Consider the following 21,240-nt stretch of genomic DNA (forward strand, 5'->3'; position numbering starts at 1 on the left):
ACAATGGGTTGCCATGGTGACCATGCATGCGTGAGAGCGCCAAGGCTTGTAGTTCCAGCAGTCGCACCCTGTGCTGACCAACACTCAATGAGATCCAAACCCGCCGATCCACCTGTAAGGTAGTCCACCGTTAGCTTTTCAATACCACCCCCCCCCCCAAAAGGAACACCATAAAATGAATTACCATAAAATAAGGCTTTTAGAAAAGACAAACGATGTCAAGTTTTGTTGGAAAACAAATTAGTGTGTGTTGTCCAAAAAAAAAAAAAAGTTTCCTACTTGGTGCATTAAAAATGTCCAAGACATAAGTTACAATACATACATTTAAATGAGGGGAAAATATTTACAAAAATGTAACCAACCACCTGTTATTTTGCAGGTCAAATTTATTTTTTAAATTAAAAAGAAAAAAATTACTAATGAGATATAGTAAATGCTTTTGTGACTTGATTAAATGAAAAGCGGTAGGAAAGCACACACCACTAAAAGAGACACTTAATAACATAAACATAAACATGTGCACATATGTTGGAATATTCAAATTAGAGAAAAGAATATATAATATAAAATGAATCACTATCTAAAGTGGCCGTAGTTATTGGATAAGAGGTCTAATCAAAATAATCTTTAAAAAATGAAATACAATTTACAAATAGCATGACAGTAGTAGTCACTAGGCAGTATAATTCATAAAATTACTGAAATGTCATTATTGCAATAATTATAATAATAAAAAAATTATTAGGCCATATATTTTGTGAAGGAAATCTTAAATTTGGCCATGAAAACAAATTTAAAAAGTGCTTGTTTGTACTTTAATGCTTGACTGTACGTTGTCAAAAAGTTTCAAGAGTATCGGTAGCCTTTTTTCGTGTCGTGTTCTGTTGTTACCGCAAAACATCTAAAACGGTTTTGGACTTTATTCATTCACTTTTGAAATTTTTTTTTGGGGGCGTGGCCAACGTATCTCCAACATGTCAGGTGCTTCCTAACACTCAATCCCTCGCAAAAGGAAATAACTCGGCCAACTGGAGTCACTTTATTATAGTTTTTGCATTTATACTTTGTCCCCGTCCCCCCCCCCCCCCTGTTGTTTCCGGTCTTTTAGGGTTCCGGGCCCGAGGACTTTAGCCACCTGCCGCCGGAGCAGCGTAGGAAGAAGCTGCAGGGCAAGCTGGACGAGCTCCACAAAGACATTCAAAAGGAGACCGACCAGAGGTGCCGTGCAAAAAAAGTCAAATCCAACCAAGATGAAATATCTCAAAACGAGACCAAATGTGCCAAATGTCTTCTTAGCTCTTTGACTGCCAAAAACGTTAAATAACGTTTAGTAAAATCCTATGGAGGAGTGCCAAAGACGTTAAAAGACGTTTGTTTCAAAACCATTTTCTATTGTTGATTACTGAAAAACGGAATAAGGTAGAAACAAACTTTTTTTTTCTGATGAAAGATGAGAGTCCAATCTTTCATTTGGTAGTATGTGTGTTTCCATAGTTCAAACACATAATTTTCTGTGGACCTTGAAAGATCAGTCAAAATGCTTAAATCGACTGGCACCCACGGCATCCCTTTTCTGAAAATGTCTGGCAGTCAAAGAGTTAGCAGGCCGGTTTGCGTAAAACGGTTTCGCTTGCGACACTCTGGTAACACGGCGGCCTTCTTCCTCCTCCTCCTCCTCCTCCTCCTCAAGGGACGCGCTCACCAAGATGAAAGACGTTTACGTGAAGAATCCGCAAATGGGCGACGCCGCCAGCGTGGACCCTCGGCTAACCGAGCTCGGGCAGAACATCGAGAAGCTGCAGCTGGAAGTGCAGAAGTTCGAGGCAAGTAAAGCTCGCCGGTGCTGTTTGGTTTATCGGAAAGGGCAGCCAAGCGCTTCGCACGTGTCCAGCTGGGCCGCATCTAAAACGAGACGGCTTCACATCCATATTAGGAGAACATGAGCGGATTCAACTGCAAGCTTTATTTGACCAGGTTGCCAACACCTGATTTATTAAAACAAAGTAATGGCAGCCAGCTACATTGTCCACATTTGGGTTATTCTAGCAAAGTATCGTGGGTCGGTTCCATTCCTAGAGGTGGTTAAAAAGAAGAAGACGACAACTTCATTAAAACAAAGTAAAGCTAGATTTCCCTTAGATTTGTGGTACATTAACATAAAGTAATGACAGTCACGTTCACCGTCATTCCTGGAGGTTGTCAGTATGTTAGAGGCGCATAACTTTTATCTTCAATTTCGAAGGTTGTTGATACTTGGTTTATTAAAACAAAGTAATAATAGTCCGAATGTTATGCTTAAAACATTTGATAATCATTTTTCAAATGGCCATGTTGTGCATCGTTACTTGACGATCTTATAAAAATGAGGTTTTAAATCTAAGGTATGTGTAACTTATTTTTTTGGGGGGATAAAGATCTAAGACGTACAGTATAGCGTCAAGAGTGAAGAGTGAAGCTCACCGTCGTTATTTTGTTTTAATGAACCCACTGTTGTCAGCCTTTAAAATTAACATTATTTAAGCATAAATTAAAATACATATACATGGAACTTCTTTTAGGGGATGTATAGTGATGCTGACTATTGTTACTTTGAATTAATGGACCAAGTGTCGTCAACCATGGAAAATGTACATCAACTCTTTTTTTTTTTTATGCATTAGTTATACGTATATATGAAACTTCTTTTTGGTGGTGACGAGTGAAAAGACTTGAAACTGACGATCATTACTTTGTTTTAATGACCCAAGTGTCATCAACCTCTGGAAACTAGCCTCAGTTTTGCAGAACTCACTTTTTTGTTTTTGGATGAACGACAGAGACTTGACTTTGCTCACCGTCATCACCTTTGTCGTATCGAACCCGCGCAGGGCTGGCTGGCTGAGGTGGAGGAGCGGATGCCGTCCAAGAGCGACACGCAGCGGCGGAGTGGACTCTACGAGAGCCACAGCAGCAGCGCCGTCAACAACAACTGCGCCCAGGACCGAGAGAGGTAAGGTATACGGTACGGTAGTCATCGGCGCCGCACCGGACGCCACCAGGAAAGACCTTCATACCTTTTACTGTCTTTGTGTGTGTTGGCCCTCGAGCAGCCCGGACGGCAGCTACACGGAGGAGCAGAATTCCGAGATTCACGTCAAGGCCAACGTGGCCAACGCCAAGCCGCCGGCGGCCAGCACGCCCGAGTTTGACGACGAGTTTGACGACGACGAGTCGCTGCCCACCATCGGAAACTGCAAAGCTTTGTACCCTTTTGACGGTAAGCGAGCGGGGACGAGCTCATCAGAAGCCCAGGCCACTTTGGATTTGGTAGACGTGGATTTGGTAGACGTGGATTTGGTAGACGTGTCGGTCATGAGAAGATTCCACAAAAAAGGCTGAGAAAGCAAAACACACAGAAAGTCAGCCATTTTGGTTCCAAGCCGCTGGGGCTGTGTGCCATTCAATTACAATTTCAATTATTACACTACACAATTATAAAATCGGGTTATAATTGTAAACAAAAATAAAAGATGACTAATACTCTTTTATTTTATTTTATTTCTTTAATTTGCACCTTTTTTTAATTTTAAAATGACTTAATTTAATAAATCTTGTTTGGTCCAAACATAATTATAGTGTTTCAAATAATTGTATTTGTCTTAATATTTTTAAATGTTTAAACATTTCCTTCTTTTGTACCAAAAAAATAATAATTTGAAATATTATTATTTTTTCCATAATCGAGCAGCCCCACTTTAGGTTCTTTTTTAATGCTCCCAAACCACTGATCTGAATATATGAGTGGATAGCCGATAGGCCAAGACTTTTGAAGTCGCGAGGCCGCCATATTGCTCCTCCCAAAAAACATCTCTCGGCATACGATTCCTATACATTTATATCTGTACAGGCCTCTGTCTAATCTGATATTAGGGTCTAAGGAACTGAGCGATAAAAGAAAAACGGGGTCTTCAAAGCAGCACACACCACCCATTTGTTTTTTTGTTTGCTTTTTAACTCAGTGTCGCCACCTAATGGTGACAGGAAATGGCCACAAATGATGGTCGCTTATAAATGAAGATGCTTGGAAGCAAACACAGGCGTGCTTGGCTGTGCTCATGTGACTGCTGGAATGTGAGGAGGAGGAGGAGGAGGAAGATTGAGTGCGACCTTCCTGGTCAGCGTGCGAAGGAGGAGTGTTGAAAATGAAATGCTCGTTTCTACAGCTGCTTGCTTTCAAAACGTTGCATCAAGCAAAAAAAAAGCAGGAAGTCATCAAAGAAGCCAAGATGTTGGCAAATTGTTGTTTGGCATCAAATAATGAGCCTTGTAAACAATGCATCACATTAGAGATGTTTTTGAAATGATACTTTTGGGGGGGAAATTAAATGTAAATGAATTCCCAGCTGGAAAAAAAAAGCGGCGTAAGAAGTTGTCCCGTTTTTGCGCGCAGGCCACAACGAGGGCACCATCTCGGTGGCCGAGGGCGAGCTGCTGTACGTCATCGAGGAGGACAAAGGCGACGGCTGGACGCGGGTGCGCCGCAACCAGGACGAGGAGGGCTACGTGCCCACGTCCTACGTGGAGGTCTTCTTGGGGACCAACGCCAAAGGTGCTATGACCTACATTTGACGGTCTGTCATTAGGCCCGCAAGCCCACCCAGCGCCGGCCGGGCCGTGTTCCTCCGCCGAGCCTCGGCGCCAACACGCCAAATGAATGTAAACATGATGTAGCTGTTAATCCCGCGGGAACGCATGCCAAAAGTCATCTGCTGTCAAATTGCGTCAATCAGTGGTAAATAGTCGAGCCCGACTGATGAATCGGCATCAAAATCTACCGGTCAGGCCTTAATGTCTAGTATATGTGAGAAAGTTATTTTTCTAGGTTCCGATTGACAAATGTGTCCACTTGCATGCTTTTTTTTTTTTTTTTTTTAATGCTGGAATATATTCGCTCTTTTGATAAAGATGGCGTCGAACGCGAGCTACTTTAGAAGGAAAATGCGAGCTTCTGTAGAATGAGCGAAACGTCTGCCAAAGCGAGTATTTGACTTTAGGCAAATCTTATCGCACACCACCAAACAAATATAAATATTAAAAAAATATATATGTTGTCACAAAAAGTATATATATTGAAATAATGGCGGTGTCTTCGGAATTGAGTTGAACACTTTATTAATCCTGTTGCATGAATGTCAACAGGTGACACAAGTTGATTGTACCTTCTGCCATCTCGTGGGAAAGCATTTAGTCAATCGGCCTGTCGCTGACAAAAAAAAGGATTGATTTATTTTTTTGGGACCTTTTAAGTGCAATTGGCTAATTTTCCGCGGCACAAGCAACGTTAGCTTCCCAGGCTAACAAAGCCCCTCTTGCCGATTTTGCACCTGTAAAGTCTTTTTGGTGGGTCGCTGTCATTTTTTCCTTTTGGACATTTTCATCTTTTATCCCCACAAGCATCTAACTTCTCTTATTCTTTCCATTTTCTTGTTATTGCAAAAAAAAAAAAAAGGATCAAACTTGCAAATCAACTCAGTCAAGAAAAGAAAAGTGGAAAAACAAAAAAAATAAGAGTAAGAGATTCTTTTAAACTCATTGGGAAAAAAAAAGACAAAGGGTAATAGGAGAATCCAATTTAAATGTTTTAAGAGGAAAATACAACTTTTAGAAATATTATTACAAGAGGAGATTTAACTTGGAGGTAATAAAGTCATATTTGCAGAATAATGTTTTTTTTTTCCAATATGAGGAAAAAGTCTTTGTGTAAGAAACTTTGATACTGAGAAAACGTGGTCCTACAGTCATTATTATTATTTTTACAATATTGTATTTCTTCCCCCCACGAAAATTTTACTAGTAATATATTCTAAAATGTCATAAGACATATCCAGCAATTACAAATTCAAACTTGACTTCCATATCAATTGCACTTCTCGTTTTTTCATCTAACATTTCTTTTTTTCTCCTTTGTGTCACTTGTTTGTTTATTTCCTGTCCTGCATTGCAGATTCCTAAACGAGATGCTGGCTGAGGAAGCGACAGGGCAAGCAGCCTGGGGGAGAAATCGTGCCCTGTTCCTTCTTTAATTTAAAAAAAAAAAAAAAAAAAGAGAACAGGAGACGGACACTTTAGAAACCTCCCCCCAATGCTAAAATCGTTCCACGCTTGTGGCCCCTTAACAGCTTGGCCGCTTGACTAACCCACAACGGCGCAGTCAGAGAGAGGACGCAGAAGCAAACCACACGGCCGACCACCGGGGCGAGTCTCGCTGCCATTTCTCATCGTCATCCATCCAACCATCCTGGAGCCAATAGGATGACAGCACACGTTCAGAAGATTCACAGAAAAAATATTACTCAAAAGTTGCAATTTTACAAAATAGGAAAATAAGTTGCTAGATTACAAGAAAGAAAAAAAATATATATGATGAAGTGCCTTTATGGATAAATAGGTCATGCTCATTTAACAACTGACCAAATTTATGTCATAAATTCCATTTCATTTTGTTCTTGAAACATGACTAAATTTTATGCCAATACTGGCTATATTCTCGTAATATTAGAAAAATGTGGTAATAAATAGTGTTAACGGGAAAAATTATATTCCAAACAATTCAAATATTATGAGGTCGTTCTTGTAACATTACGCAAAAAAATGTTGCAACATTATGACTTTTTATTATAAACGTCAAAAGTGTGTGCGATTGGAGGCGATCTGCTCGGCTCCTCCCACTTCAGGAAGTGAGGTTGTCTTTGTGTTTGTCCTGTCATGACATCATCACGACGACGTCATGTCGCATCTGCTGTCTGCTTCTCTCTCTGACCCGACAAACGCAACCCCCCCCCCCCCCCTCTTCCCTTCCTCACCTGCTCCTAACCCCGCCCCCTACAGGATAGCACCTTGATGGCTATCGTTTACAGCCAATCGGCTCTCTGCGTTGTGGTGTGCCGCATGCTTGCCCTGTCTGCCTCCTCGACCCCACCCCCAACCGATTGTCCCATGGGGGTGGGTGGTGGTAACTTGAATTTATTGGGGGGGGGGGCTTTTTTTTTTTTTTTTTTTTTTGCCTTTTACTATTTTATTTTTTAATGCGGGCCACCACCCACCCAATAAGGTTGTGTTTCACAGGTGGTTTACCTTAACCTTTAACCATCATTTTAGTTAGTGCTAAACCCCCCCATCATTACCACTCCCCTATTTTGTGTTGCCCCGCCTGCCATCAGTCCCCAAAAGTCCCATTTGAGCTCCGCCCCCCCCACCCCCAGCTTGTGGTGTTGATGCCAACATACTGTGAGCCTGCTTTATTTGTTCAACTGACACTCGTTGTTCCCACACTGTCAGACTAAAAGCGTTCTTGACGTCCACACATCGCAATGGCACATAAAAGTCTTTTTGTTCTTTTTTTTCTCCACTGATTGTTATTATTATTATTATCCGGAGCAGAAAATGTGTGTTTATGGCGTGTTCTGCCGTGGAACGGCACTGAAAAGCCACTTTACTGCAAGAGTGTTTGTTTCATTTGGGAAGGATTGCCTTGTGGTGAGGAGCAAAACCACTAGGTGGCGCACTACACAAACTAGCAAGTCAAACTGCAGCCAAGGAGTCACGCTAAAAAGAAGAACAAAAGTACAGTTTTTTTTGAGTGGCAAAAGGTGCAGTGTTACTTGAGAAGACGTCGTAATATTACAAGAAAATTGAAATGGGAATTACGATAATAGTACAAGAAAGTTATTTTTGTTAAGGAAATAAAACCTGACGAAAGTTAATATAGTTTTATTAAGGAGAAATTGTTTTGTTTTTCTTTTTGAGTGACGTACCGTTGAAATTGTTACGAGTATTAGGGGAATTGCAGGGGAAGTTATTTTACAAGATTCATTTTTGTTTAATGGGGAAAAAACACATAAGAGGTTGCAATATTAGGAAAAACTAAAGTATGTTATAAAATAAAAGTATATTGAAAAAATATATATTGAGAAGTAATTTTTTCAAATTTTGTCAAAACTTGGAGCAAATTATTACAAAAATTTTACAATTACATTTAAAAAAAATTGTGGGGAAAAATATATGAAAATTAATCATAATTCGCAACAAGAAATAGTCAAATAAAAATATATTTTTCAAGAAAACTGCCACGATATAAAATATAGTTGTATTTTTGGAGGAAGAAAAGTCTGAGAATATATTTATCCCTAATGTCAGTTTCCATTACATCGTTATACTACAAATTCTCGTAATATTACGACTGTTCTCACAACTTTTTTCTTTTTTAATGGCATCTATTTGAGTTTTTTTCAGTGTTCACTCTTTGGTCAAAACCACTTTTTGCTACTGGCGTTCTCCCAGTGGAGATTGAGTTTTGTGTACATTGGAGATGCAGAGAGTATAAATAAAATATATAAATAAGAATATATGGTTCAAGATGCAAAAGGAAAATTGTACCTATGGGGGAGCGTGACGACAGGTTGTGTTTGTTTGCTTCTTGTTGCCTGTTGGCCAATTTTGCTTGTGTTTTTTGAAGCACTGAATACTTTGTATTGTGTTTACTGTGCCAATTAAATATGCCTGAAAGTTACGACCGGGTCTCGTCTTTTTGTCCGTTCTGTTGCCATGGCGATCACCATTACCTCAGACACCAAACAGATCTTTTTTTTTTCGTTCAATTCTCCTTTTCGCCACCAGATGGCACTCACGCTTCTCTGACTTTTCCCTAATTTTTGGCACTAAACTTTGGAGGTGGATGGTGTGAACTCTGCCGCACACAAAAAAACTACAAACGTGCAGACTGCTTTACGGCATACGTGCTTTGCTTTCCCCTGTCGTTCCAGACGGAGGTCGAGTCAAACGTCTAGGCGCGATTACAGTTATCATGCAGAAGCTACAAAACACCCCAAGGATCGAAGATTTTTGTCTGAGGCGATAATAATGATTAGAAAAAGCCTACCTGGATGTGGTTAAAAGCACAGGACAGGCGAAGCGAGGCGGAAGACTTCGGGGATTACCAAACGACGCTGCCTTTGCAGGGACTTGGCTCTTTTTTAGAATGCAGCTTTCCATGCTAAAAAAAAAAAATGCTAATGTTAGCTATTGGAAAATTGCGTGGTAAAAATAAATCGCCATCTTGATAATTCGCCTTTCCACACTGACCCGACCAGCCACGCAACACTCAAAATTGTGTTCTTGTTTACGAATGCTTGTGAATGCATCGCGGGAGAGGAGGGGGGCAGCCGTTTGTGTGTACAATTAAAGGTAATATCACAACCACCATCTGCTGTTAACATACTGCTGTATAAATGAAAGAAAAGAAAGAAAATAGCCACTGGAAACAATATAATTCAGTCCAATTGCGGACGCCCTGGACTTCCGGATTACACGACGATATGCGCTTGGCCTCATGGGAAATGTCGTTCTTTCAACGGAAATTCAAGGGGAAACAATACTGTACCGCTTTTGTCAGCCCATTGGCCCCATCCTCTGCATGCTCTGTGGTCCTATTTAAACAATTTTCAGAAAAAAAAAATCAACGCGACCCTTATGTGGGGGTCCCCCAATGTCATTCAGATTACTTTTTTTTTGGGGGGGGGGGGGGTATAAAATCTTACTAAATTTCCATCGTAACTTTTGTTGTCAGAAATCCTACTAAATTTCCGTGAGAACTATTGTAACTGTAATTAATCCGATGAATGCTGGGAGGTTCGTTCGAGCCCCTCAAATGTTCGTTTCTCTTCCAACCTCATCATTTATTTACATTATTGTTGCCTGGCAACCAGCACAACACTCCACTGATTATAAATACACACGTGATGTGCACGTGTTTGTTTGGAGGCAATCCGCTGGCTTCCTTTTACTCATGCACAGAAAACCACCCATGAATGAATGATTCTTCTTCTTCTGGTCTGTTTAGTGCAAAAAGGGGAAAACAAGCGGCTCTGGTCTGCTATGACATCATCGATGTAACATCTGGAACTACTAGAATGTGTGTGTGCGGCCATCGAAAACGAATAGCTGTTGACACATCAGCAGTGCGGGAAAAAAGTAGAGAGGGAAATGAGAAGCAAAAAGAAAGAACGTTTTTGCTCCTGTAAAAATGTTAAACCATTATTATTATTATTTTACGTGTTGTTGCTCGTGAATCGCTGCTGTTGAACGAGTCAAGAATGTAGTTTTAATGCACCCAGCAATACACATGAATTGCCGCTAGGTGGCAGCATTGCTTTGCAAACTCTTTCCTGATCGCGCTCATCCCAACGGTCGGTTTTACCAGTTTGATACACACTCCTGAAATGACACTTTGCTCAAATTACTTTCTAATTATGTCTTAATATTAACAATTAATGGCACCGATCATTTGTTTTTCCACACTTGTCATCAAGTTCACAAAATAGATAAATGATCACTTCTACAATATTCTTAGGAAAACCCATAAGTCAAATCACTGGTGAGATAGTCTTAGATTATTATTTTTTTGGGTAGGGTTAAATGTTAGGGCTGTGTTACGATTGGGTCTTTTTTAATGTGCCAATTTGAGCCCGTTAGTGGAATCAATAAAATCAGATTTTTTTCTCTCTATTTATCTATTAAACGTTTTAGTGTCCCAAATTCAACAAACACTTTTTTTTTTATAAAATGTTCAACTTAACATTCCATATTTTATTTTGTTCAGCGAGTTAGACATAAATGTGAGGTTGTTTCTCCTCCTCACCACTAGGGCGCAGTACCTTACATATGGTCCAAGAACAAGTCCATCAAATGCTGACATCATGAGCCATTTGCTCTGTTGAAAGAAGAAAAAAACCTTTTGTAACAATGAGACTTTGTGTTCGACGTCCTGCCCATGCGAGCACGCTCAACGGAATTAGAGAGAAAAAAGGAGTTAAAGAGCTCCGATTTCCAGGGGAGGGGGACGAAGAGGTAACAGTGGAGTGGGGGTGCGAGGAGGGGGCTGGATGACGGAATGTGTTTGCCAGATGTTTGTCGTCCACGTTGAAACAAACAAACATTCCGGGCGATCTCTCACTTTCTTTTCGCCGTCTGGTTTCCATTTTCACCAGCAAACAATCAAAAAAGAAAAAGAGAAAAAAAAAAAGCCAAGGTTGAGAAGCTGGAGGTCAACGGCGCATCGGACACGTGTGCCGGAGATGTTGTCGGCGTGCTGAGTTGCGCCGGGCTCTCCGGCGAGCCCCGCGGACCTCCACGGACCGCCGCCGTCATCCTGCTGACTCATCGTCTTCCTCCTCGTCCAATCAATAATTAGCCTGTATTTTTTTTGTACGACGTGCCCCCTTTCTCCATGAATCAGCCACCCTGCACACACACGAGTCCGAAAAGAACCCCCTCCCCAGAAGGGTTTCCCTCCCCACAGCGGGGGAAAAAAAAAAAAGGTTGACTCACCGGAGCGTCAAATTCTTTTGCGATGTAGCTGGATTCCCCCGAGGACGCCGCGACTGCCAGAAGATGAGATACGAGAACAACACAAAAGATTTAATATGCAATAATAATCGTAAATCTCGATGCATACTGTGCAATATTAGGCAAATGCTGGGCTCAGGTCGGGTGGGGGAGGCGGGGGGGTTAGTTGGGGACGATTCCGGTTTGGGGAAATGAGTGACGTACTTTAGCTTAACACTTTTTCATAGAAGAATTTTATGCTAGCATCCTTACTATTTTCTTGCCCGGACATTTAAGCACCATTTTCGGGTACGAAGTTCCAGGCTGTGTTAACTTAGCCGACTTTTTTCCCCACGGAGAGCCCGATTTGGAATTTTGTCCGCGTTTGGGGACGGGCGTCTTTTTGTCATGTCTGAAAGGTAAAAAAGGGTTGGCAGATACGGCAGATGTTTCAGCTGATAAGAAAAAGTGGAAGCGGAGAGGAAGCGTCGCGGGTTCATCCGCTGTCGCCCGAGGTCGCGCAGTCAAGTGAAAATGGCGGATGATGGTACGAGGGTGATCGGTGGGTGGGAAGTGGGCGTGCCGATGACAAGCTCAATCGGCAGGTAATGACAACGTGTTGAGTTCTTTGGCGGGGGCTTTTAATCCCAAAACACGCTGACACACTTGACGCAACGTTTTAAAGCTTTGATAGCGAACGTATCTTAGGCAGCAGTTTTCGCTTCATTTTTTTCTTTCTAAACTCGTTTGTTTGGTAGCCAACGCAAAGAAGAGGGAAGAAAAGAAGTTTGTTTTTCCCCCCCAAATAAAAACAAGACGCATCCCTTTTTTTAAATGTTTGACGCAGCCACGTTTTAAGTGTCAGTGCGCATTCCAGCGCAGAGAAAAGTTGAAATGAAAGCTGCCTGCCTTCTGAAGTCTCATCAGCGGACTCGGGTGTCATTTGCCCTCTTTTACGTCCCTGCAAACACGGGTTTCACCTGTTACGCAACCGCGCAGCGCAGAACTGGGGACCGGCAGGGGCGCAGATGACTTGTGCGGGAACCCCAAAGCCAACCCTGAAAACCCTCACCCAAACCCAACCCTTACCGACTCCTGACCCGAACCTTAACCCTTGAACCTGGATGTCAACGAATGATCAGGAAAATCCAAACCCAAAGTCCCCACAAGCCGCTATCTCGTCACCCAAGCCTGGCTCTGAATTCTCAGGAAAACCCCAAACCCGCCAAAAAAATTCCAAGACTAGATACCTTAAAACTGGTCTTCAAGTCAAGTCCTACAACACTGGACAAAAACTATACACAACCTTCGAATGTGTCCATTTTGGAAATGCTCTTCAAGTGTTGTGTAACTCGCAACGTGTTGGATCGCACCCGCTACGTTTTGGCTCGAGGAAGACCAAACATTTTTTTTTTTTCAAGAAGGCACTTATTATGCCGCGATCAGCTGTTACCGATTAACATGCTGAGCCGAGGAACGCTCTAAAACGGAACCGCAACAAGTCCAAATGCATCCCGTCAAGACTTGAGACTGCTTGTTCTTGTTCTGTGCCCTCGCACCATTAACAATCTTTTTTTCCCCCAAACAGAGCAGCTGTGGGGATGAGTCAGCGTCTGGGTCGGTATCAGCGATAACGCCGGCCGAGCCACGGCGTCAAGTCCCAGCGAGGAAAAAGTGTGTCATCTCACAGTGAACTCATTTGGTTGTCCCGTGGCAAAGGCGAGACGACCCGGCACGGCTTGACGGACGTTTGCGGACGACATTCTCAGGCCGCACCAACATGCGAGTCTTCTAACGCATCCGTGGGACGACTAAGGTTTTAGGTTCAGTACTAGGGTATTCTTATGGGAAATTCATGAAATTGTCTCTGAAACATATTCAGCATATTTGGAATTAAATTTGGAGTCCAAGATAGCATCTTCTATGCTTCCAGGTGGGGGAGGGGCGGGGGGGGGGGGTTCACCTTCCAACTTTCTTACCCAGGATCAAACCAACATCCCTGGACGTGGAGTCCCTGAGCACCGATGAGGGTCTGGGGGTTTGGGATTGGTCATTTTGTGGGGGCGGGTCAATTTTGGAACGAGTGCTCAGGGGGTCACCCTGACCATTTCTATACCTCGATCAGGGGGGGGCCTTTGGGCAGGTTGGGGTTAAGCATAAAATTGGGATTTAATGGGTAGGAAAACCCTAGTAAGGGTTACATTTAGGGAAAGGGTAGGGATAGAGTCTGGCAAAGTTTATAGGCTCGTTTCAAGGTTAGGGGTTCGATTCGGCCTTTGACGGTGAATGGGGTTTGGAAGAGGTAAAGATTTTGGAACCAAAAGTTTAGAGGTGGGCTTCCGGAAATTCATTGAATGTGGAATCCGGATTCCAACTGTTAATTGAGGGTAGGATTGGGTACCCGGGCCGGACCCCAACCCTCTTTACAACATCCCCCCCCCCCCCCCCCCTGCTCCCTAAACACTCAGAACTAACAACTGGGCTGAAGCTGCCTTTTAATTCCATGTATTGCAACGGGGGCTTTCACGTGGACCGGCGCCATCGGTGACCGCGTACGTGCGCATCCTCCGTCTTTGCGTTCTCTGACCACATCAGCCCACCTCCTCTTCATCATCATCATCATCATCATCATCATCATCATCAGAGTGTTTTGCCTGGCAGACGAGAACGGAGTGTCTGGAATGGAAAGACTCGCCACACGTGTTCACGTTTAAGGCCTTTAAGTCGTCCGCGGAGCACCCGATGAAAGAGCGACGGGAGGGAAGGAGGAAGTGGCTGGAAAGTGTGATTCAAAGCCCAAAAATCCGCCAGGCTGCCACCACATCGTCACCGACGTCGTCGCGGGGGGGGATGAGGAGAAGGAGGAGGAGGAGGAGGAGGAGGAGGAGGAGGGGGGTCTGGTTCTGCTTGACCCGGGAGGCCGACTGAGGTGGAAAAGAATGCGCGATCCAGACGGTGAACACGTTAACATTGACGAGAGAGTGACGGAGGAGTGTGTGTGTGGGGGGGTGGGAGGGGGGGGGGACGTACTTCCTTACAAGAGCGCTTTCCCCATCATCATCCCTGAGTCACCCAAAAAGCCCCACCCCCTGCTTAACCCAACCAATCAGAATTTAGGATGAAGGGATGGAACGGGAGTCGCAGGATGGAAAAGGTTGTAAATGGCTGGACAGAACCGAAGGAAAAGGCTGAGAACGGGCAGACATTTTGCTCCACTTTTTCCCTACAATGACATCACGGAGAGATAATTGGATCGGTTTCCATGTCGCGTCGCTTCAAACGTCGTATCATAGCGTATCTTTTCATGTCGCATATCGCTTCATAATTGATAACGGATATTTGGCAGCGCGAACAAAAGCTTTTAGAAGTCAATTCTGGCTTCGCACCAATCTCGAAATCTCCACCAAATGTTCTTCCCGTCCTTCCAAAAAGTGTTTTGGAAACAAACAAATCATCAGAACTTGGGCCTGTGTGCATTTTAGAATTAAAAAAAAAAAAAAAAAAAGTGTTTCCTCGACGGGTTTTTATCTGCAGATCTTTTGCCACATTCCATACGTGCTTCCAACGGCATTCTTTGACTTTGAGTTTGAAGCGTTGCATTCATTGCGTGCGATTTCTCAGAGCGAGGAGGAAAAAGCTGGAGGAAGACATCTGCGTGGAGGTGGAAAACATCTGCTCGCCAACAGTGTCAAGGGTGCACTCCAGCCCGGTTCTGATCCAAGCGACTGTTGCCGGAAAAGGCTGGGAAGGTTTTTTTTTTAGGCCAATTGATAACTCAGGCAGCGGAAGTCGAGAAAGAAGAAAGACGTCTCGTCGTTTATGGAAACCGGAGACGAGGATGGAGGATCCCAGAAACGAGTTCCAATGCTGGATTGTTGACATTTCCTGTTGTTTCAGTCAACAGCGGGCCCACCCAGACAGCTTGTGTGTGCGTGTGTGTGTGCGTGTGTGTGTGTGTGTGTAGGTGTGAGGCCTCCTTAGTGACACGGCTGGTGGAAACGAGTTCCAGGGGGATTTCTTTCAATTGAGCACTACAAGAAATATGCCATTAGCTCATTAGCATTTCCGCTCACGGGCTAATAGCGAACTGTCATCAAAATTGGCCATTCACAAAATGTAATGTTGTTTCAGCCATTTTGAATGCTAGCAAACAAAGCGCTAGCTATATACCTACAGGAACGTTACCATTATTATTTAAGAAAATGGTTTCTTATATTTGTTTCATTGGCACGCCGGTCCCCATATTTATGTATCTACTTTTTAAAATAAGATACCAATTTTTTGTTTTTTTTTATTTTGCGGTCCCCATCAAGTTATAGTTTGAGAAAAACAGTTTGGAAATGACTGCTTGATAGGTATCAGACCGACACGGGTTTGCTCAATGGTCTTGAGGCAGTAGTGACCGTCGCCCAAGAAGGGGAGGGGTCCACTCTCGGGTTCCACACAGAGCCGACGGCCTCCTCGGAGGTTAACTCTTTGACTGCCAAAAACGTTAAATAACGTTTAGTAAAATCCTATGGATGAGTGCCAAAGACGTTAAAAGACGTTTTTTTTTCAAAACTGAGGTGAAACTAACCATTTTCTATTGTTGATTACTGAAAAACGTAATAAGGTAGAAACAAACTTTATTTTCTGATGAAAGATGAGAGTCCAATCTTTTATTTGGTAGTATGTGTGTTTCCATTGTCCAAACACAAAATTTTCTGTGGACCTTGAAAGATCAGTCAAAAATGCTTAAATCGGCTGGCACCCACGGCATCCCTTTTCTGAAAACGTCTGGCAGTCAAAGAGTTAAGATCCGGTGATCATGGCGATGACCTCCCAGGCGGGGTGGCATCCGGAAAAGTGTAAATCAGAGGAGGAGGTGGAAGAGGGGGAGGTGGAAGAGGGGAGCCCCTCCCCTGGAGGTGGTCCCCCTTTTGCTGGGATGACTCGACCTCAAAGTATTCCCTGGAAAACCTCCACACCAGCCAATCAAGCTGAGTTTCACCTTAGGATCCCTCCCTCTCATTTTCTGGTCCTGATTCCCGAGGAAAATCTGATTATGGTGCTCCGTGATGTCCTTGCGATTGAACACTATGCAAACATCCCTACAAGTGGGCTCTAATGTCTTCAACCGACATTTTTTTTTTTAAATAAGATCGCCTCTCGCAGCACGGTGGCTGACTGGTTAGCACGTCCGCCTCCCAGTGCAGAGGACGTGAGATCGAGTCCGGGCTTCGGCCTTCCTGGGTGTAGTTTGCATGTTCTCCCCGTGCTTGCGTGGGTTTTCACCGGGTACTCCGGTTTCCTCCCACATTCCAAAAACATGCATGGCAGGTTAATTGAACACTCCAAATTGTCCCTAGGTGTGAATGTGAGTGTGGTTGTTCGTCTCTGTGTGCCCTGCGATTGGCTGGCAACCAGTTCAGGGTGTACCCCGCCTACTGCCCGAAGCCAGCTGGGATAGGCTCCAGCACCCCCGCGACCCTTGTGAGGAAAAAGCGGCCAAGAAAATGGATGGATGGAAGATCGCCTCTCTCCCGAACCTCCACCCACCTACTCTGACACTCTGATTGACCTGAAGGGGAAGTACGCAAAGAATTTCTGGCTGCCGGTAGTTAATCGCAGAGCACATAAAGACAAAAACGCATTCGCATTCACACCAATCTACAATTTAGAGTCTTAAATCAAGCTAGCTTGACCTTTGGCAAGGGGGAGCGGGCATAAACCTGGTTTTCCCAGCAGGTCTACCATCCAAGTATTAACTCTTTGACTGCCAAAAACGTTAAATAACGTTTAGTAAAATCCTATGGAGGAGTGCCAAAGACGTTAAAAGACGTTTGTTTCAAAACAGAGGTGAAACTAACCATTTTCTATTGTTGATTACTCAAAAACGGAATAAGGTAGAAAGAAACTTTTTTTTCTGATGAAAGATGAGAGTCCAATCTTTCATTTGGTAGTATGTGTGTTTCCATAGTCCAAACACATAATTTTCTGTGGACCTTGAAAGATCAGTCAAAAATGCTTAAATCGGCTGGCACCCACGGCATCCCTTTTCTGAAAACGTCTGGCAGTCAAAGAGTTAATTAACCAGGCCTGACCCTGCTTAGCTTCCCAGAGTAGTTTGGCTGCTAAAACTGGACAATGTAAAAATAAAAATCAATGACGGCCATTGTTAGCTTCCAGCCGCAAGGTAATCACCTCACACGATCCACGTGCAGTCGTCGCTCTCCCGACATGGGAAATAACGCTTCCGCAATTATCCGACCAATTTTCAAGTGCTGGGAGGCAAGTGGAAGTCATGAGAAAAGTACTTTTTATGAAACGCGTCTGTTTACATTCCGACCCCCGTTGGCTGTGGTTGGGGGGGTGTGGTGGGGTGGGGGTGGGGGTGGGGCCGATGTCTGTTTCTCGTCCCGGACGCCAGACTCCGGAGTCAAAGCCGTCTCCGGAGTCAAAGCCGTCTCCTCAATAGGAAAAAAACAAAAAATAAGACGAATGCAAGTGGAACGCAGCAACACTTTGCCCGTACGAGTTCCGGGCGTGTTAGACCAACCCGATTTGCATTTTATATTGTTTACAGAATACATTGCGTGCAATTCCGTGCACAATTTGCGTTGCTCATCAGAGGATTGCTTGTCGTCAGATTAATTGGTCCGGCATTACTCTTTTTTTTTTTTTTTTTTTTTCACTTTACAAGAGCATCTGGCGGGCCGAATTATACACTTTTGCGGGCCTGATCCGGCCCGCAGGCCATACGTTTGACACCCCAGGATTAGCACCTTTTAACTAAAGTCAAACAAAAGTCATCATTTTTTTTAAATGTTATGGCTGTTCCACCATTTTGAGGGCTAGCTACCAAACTTCACCAAATTTGCAGCTAGCAAGGTTAGCAAGTAAGCTAGCACTCACGATGAACAGGTGTTTTCTTGCTTTCATTTAACTTTTAACTACATGAAATTCACAAAATTCGCCAATGACCTTATTAAATGGGTGTTCTGACATTATAAAGGCAGGCTAGCTAACTGCTAACCTTCAGTGGAACTTTTCAGTCAATCTGCCGTTAGCAGGTATTTCACTAGCCTTCAAAATGAGCTAACTATTAGCAGGAGATTAGAGCCTTCAACTGTATTAAAGTTCAACTAAATCCAGCGTTTGATAAATGAAACGGATTAGAAATTGGCGAGCTAAGATCGGGAAGACAAACCACAAGTTGATCATCTCAAGTGTCGTTTGGTGAGCGATGCCAGCAAGTTTGAATTTTCTTTTCTTTTTGATAGATATTAGTTCCTTGTTTTATGATCTAATTTGAGAGATCCTGAGCTGCATTGAGTAACGTGTTTACATTTCCTCCCAAGGCAAGGAAGGAGGTGCGAGCGGGGGGGAAAGGAGAAATGAGAAAAGGAAAGAAAAAAAAAAAAGAGGCAAAATGTGCAAAGTGAGCTCCGAGAACACGAGGCAGGCGGCGCAGGGGAAGGGGAAGCTCGCCAACGGAATTTGCTGGAACGTCACGACGCCAAGCAAATGTGCAGCAGTTGTCGAGGGGCTTTTTGTTGAAAAACAACAACAACAAAATCCAACATTTTGCTCGCCTCGTTTCCAGAGAAAGCGACGAAGACGTCGAGGAAGGCGGTGGAGAATAACGTTTGGAACGACGGAGCGGGAAGGGAAGGTGGAATTAGTTGCTGCACCGCGCAGACCTCAGCCTCCCTGCGGACCCCCACAGCAACATATGTTGCTGCTATGACATGACTATAGCAAAAGAGCGGGATGGGCGGGGCCAGTCAGGAGGAGCAGGATGGATGCCTCCTAATCCCGCCATTTGTTCCGCCTCTGTTCAAAGAAGCTTTATTGACAGTACGACACACTTCTGGGGGGGGGGCATGTCAAAATCATTAGGACTCGTGTTCGGGGTCAGTGTGTTAGAGTAAGTGGCTTAGGGTTCGTGTTAGGGCGGTGTTGTGGTCCAAGCTATGTTCGGACGAGGGTGCTCACGATCACGGCACGCAAACTGTCATGATCACCATTTGGAAGATGGCAGCATTTTCGCTTTGGTGCAGCTCAGTTTGGAAGTTCAGCCCAAGACGTTCCTCGGACCCGCGAAACCAGGGGAAACCCTCCCGTAAATAATAATAGCGGCAATAACAAGAACTAGTTCACCCGCCTTCACATTTTCATGGTGATGGAGGAAGAAAAAAAAAATAAATATGTGAGTGGTTTGTCATTCTGCGAGACGTCCTGCCTCTGCTAAAACGATCACCATCGTCTGGTCTTGACGAACGAGCTGGAATGCGCCACAACGTTTCTTTCAGGCCTTCAGTGACAAGTCAGCGGGTTCGGCCCGTATCCCACTGAGGGGCCAACATTTTCGACACGAACGAATGTTGATTTCACGTCACGGTTCCGTCACAGTCGCATCGATTCTCTTAATGGTCTTTCAAGGAAATTCATGTTTAGAGAACCATGAAGACTTTTTACATAATGTTTAAGAACATCATTGTACAAGGTCTCGGTGTTTCCTTAAGGTTCTCTGAACAGTCTTAAAGGTTCTCTAAACAGTCTTAAAGGATTTTTTGTTTCAATGTGACCAGAAAGATCATCAAGACTGTTTAGAGAACCATGAAGACTTTTTACATAATGTTTAAAAACATCATTGTACAAGGTCTCGGTGTTTCCTTAAGGTTCTCTGAACAGTCTTAAAGGATTTTTTGTTTCAATGTGACCAGAAAGATCATCAAGACTGTTTAGAGAACCATCAAGACTGTTTAGGGAATGTTTAAGATCGCTTAGGAAATGTTTCGACCTTGAAAATAACCCTGACATGGATGGAATGAACATTCGCTAGCGTCGCAAACGTTCATCCCTCGGTGGGATACGGGCTTTAAGGTCAAGGTTTACGGTCCGATCAGGGTTTGGGCTTAATAAGGTTAGAACTAAGTTTCGGGGTGAAGGAATGGTTTACAGATTGGATTAGAATTGTCCAAGGGCACGGGTTAGGGTGACAGTGTGGGGTTGGGTTTAGGGTTAGATTTAGGGTCTGGTCTTGGGTTGTAGTTAGGATCAAGTTTGTGTTGCGTGTAGAAATGCTTGATCATAGTTTTGGACGGGACAGTGTTGAGTCCTTGGGAGCTTCAGCAAGTCAAACACAACAGAACCAAACCTAACCTGCTTCGATCCTCGCACAATTATTCACCGCTTACCTTGACAAGTTCCAGAACCGCCCCATCCTGCAGTGCGGTACCAGGAACCCTCGGAACCCCCTCGGTGGAGCAGAACGTGCCGGAATGCAAGCCTGAAGACGCAGCCATGGTCCCGTCCGGCCTCCCGCACTCGGCATCCAATACTCGCTGGTTTGATTTCCTGAGCGCACTCAGTGAACTGAATCTCAGACGTGTTTCTGGTTAGAAGAAGAAGTTGGCACAAGTTGGCGGCCTGGCAGCCGAAAACAGCAGGAGATCGCACACATCTTGCCGGGAAACATCAGGAAAGACTCTTCTGGGTTATTCTGTCTTCTCTCGGACTTTGTATGTGGAGAGGCGAATCTTGCGTTTGGGGTCTTGGGTCCACTTTGTCTCTCCCTGGAGAAGACGCAGCGTTCCCGAGCGTCGCTGTTCTGTATGAACAATAACAACACGGAAAGGAGGGATGAAGCAACTTTATCGCGTTTACAAAAAGTCAAAATTTTTAGGATGAACGTAAAATGCAACCGCGACAATTTTGATTCTTGGGCGCCTTTCTGTGACTCTTCCAGTCTCTCTACTGCAACCTGCTGATGACACTCAAATGTTTGGTCTGTTGTCTTGGTTTCCTGCTGTTCACATGGGGATTGCTTCAAAAGCAATCCTAATTGAACCCGCAAATGTATTGGTCAATTCTCAGATTATTTGTAAATATTAC

The 21,240-nt window shown here is 43.9% G+C and overlaps 2 protein-coding genes across 15 annotated transcripts in view; one reads left to right on the plus strand and one right to left on the minus strand.

Moving 5' to 3' along the window:
* Positions 1–8,548, plus strand: part of fnbp1b (formin binding protein 1b) — a 58,771-nt gene extending 50,223 nt beyond the window's left edge. For 10 of the 11 annotated variants that reach the window (XM_077542915.1, XM_077542917.1, XM_077542919.1 and 7 more), the window contains 5 exons: positions 1,109–1,218; positions 1,691–1,823; positions 2,868–2,989; positions 3,090–3,256; positions 4,430–5,977. In XM_077542915.1, the coding sequence (XP_077399041.1) occupies positions 1,109–1,218; positions 1,691–1,823; positions 2,868–2,989; positions 3,090–3,256; positions 4,430–4,608 (711 nt within the window). In that variant the 3' untranslated portion in view covers positions 4,609–5,977. The other variant, XM_077542913.1, reaches the window with a different exon arrangement.
* Positions 3,236–21,240, minus strand: part of LOC144034262 (uncharacterized) — a 47,312-nt gene continuing 29,307 nt past the window's right edge. Inside the window, exons 4-9 of one of the 4 annotated variants that reach the window (XM_077542932.1) lie at positions 20,808–20,956; positions 20,544–20,740; positions 11,365–11,417; positions 10,692–10,747; positions 8,918–9,031; positions 3,236–3,374 (exon numbers count right to left, since the gene is read on the minus strand). In XM_077542932.1, coding sequence (XP_077399058.1) covers positions 3,350–3,374; positions 8,918–9,031; positions 10,692–10,747; positions 11,365–11,417; positions 20,544–20,740; positions 20,808–20,956 — 594 coding nt within the window. In that variant the 3' untranslated portion in view covers positions 3,236–3,349. Of the gene's footprint in view, positions 3,375–8,917; positions 9,032–10,465; positions 11,278–11,364; positions 11,418–20,543; positions 20,741–20,807; positions 20,957–21,240 lie in introns of those variants that run through there. The other 3 variants (XM_077542928.1, XM_077542929.1, XM_077542931.1) reach the window with 3 other exon arrangements.

Source organism: Vanacampus margaritifer, chromosome 14 (genome assembly GCF_051991255.1).
Source record: "Vanacampus margaritifer isolate UIUO_Vmar chromosome 14, RoL_Vmar_1.0, whole genome shotgun sequence".
Taxonomy (NCBI): Eukaryota; Metazoa; Chordata; class Actinopteri; order Syngnathiformes; family Syngnathidae; genus Vanacampus; species Vanacampus margaritifer.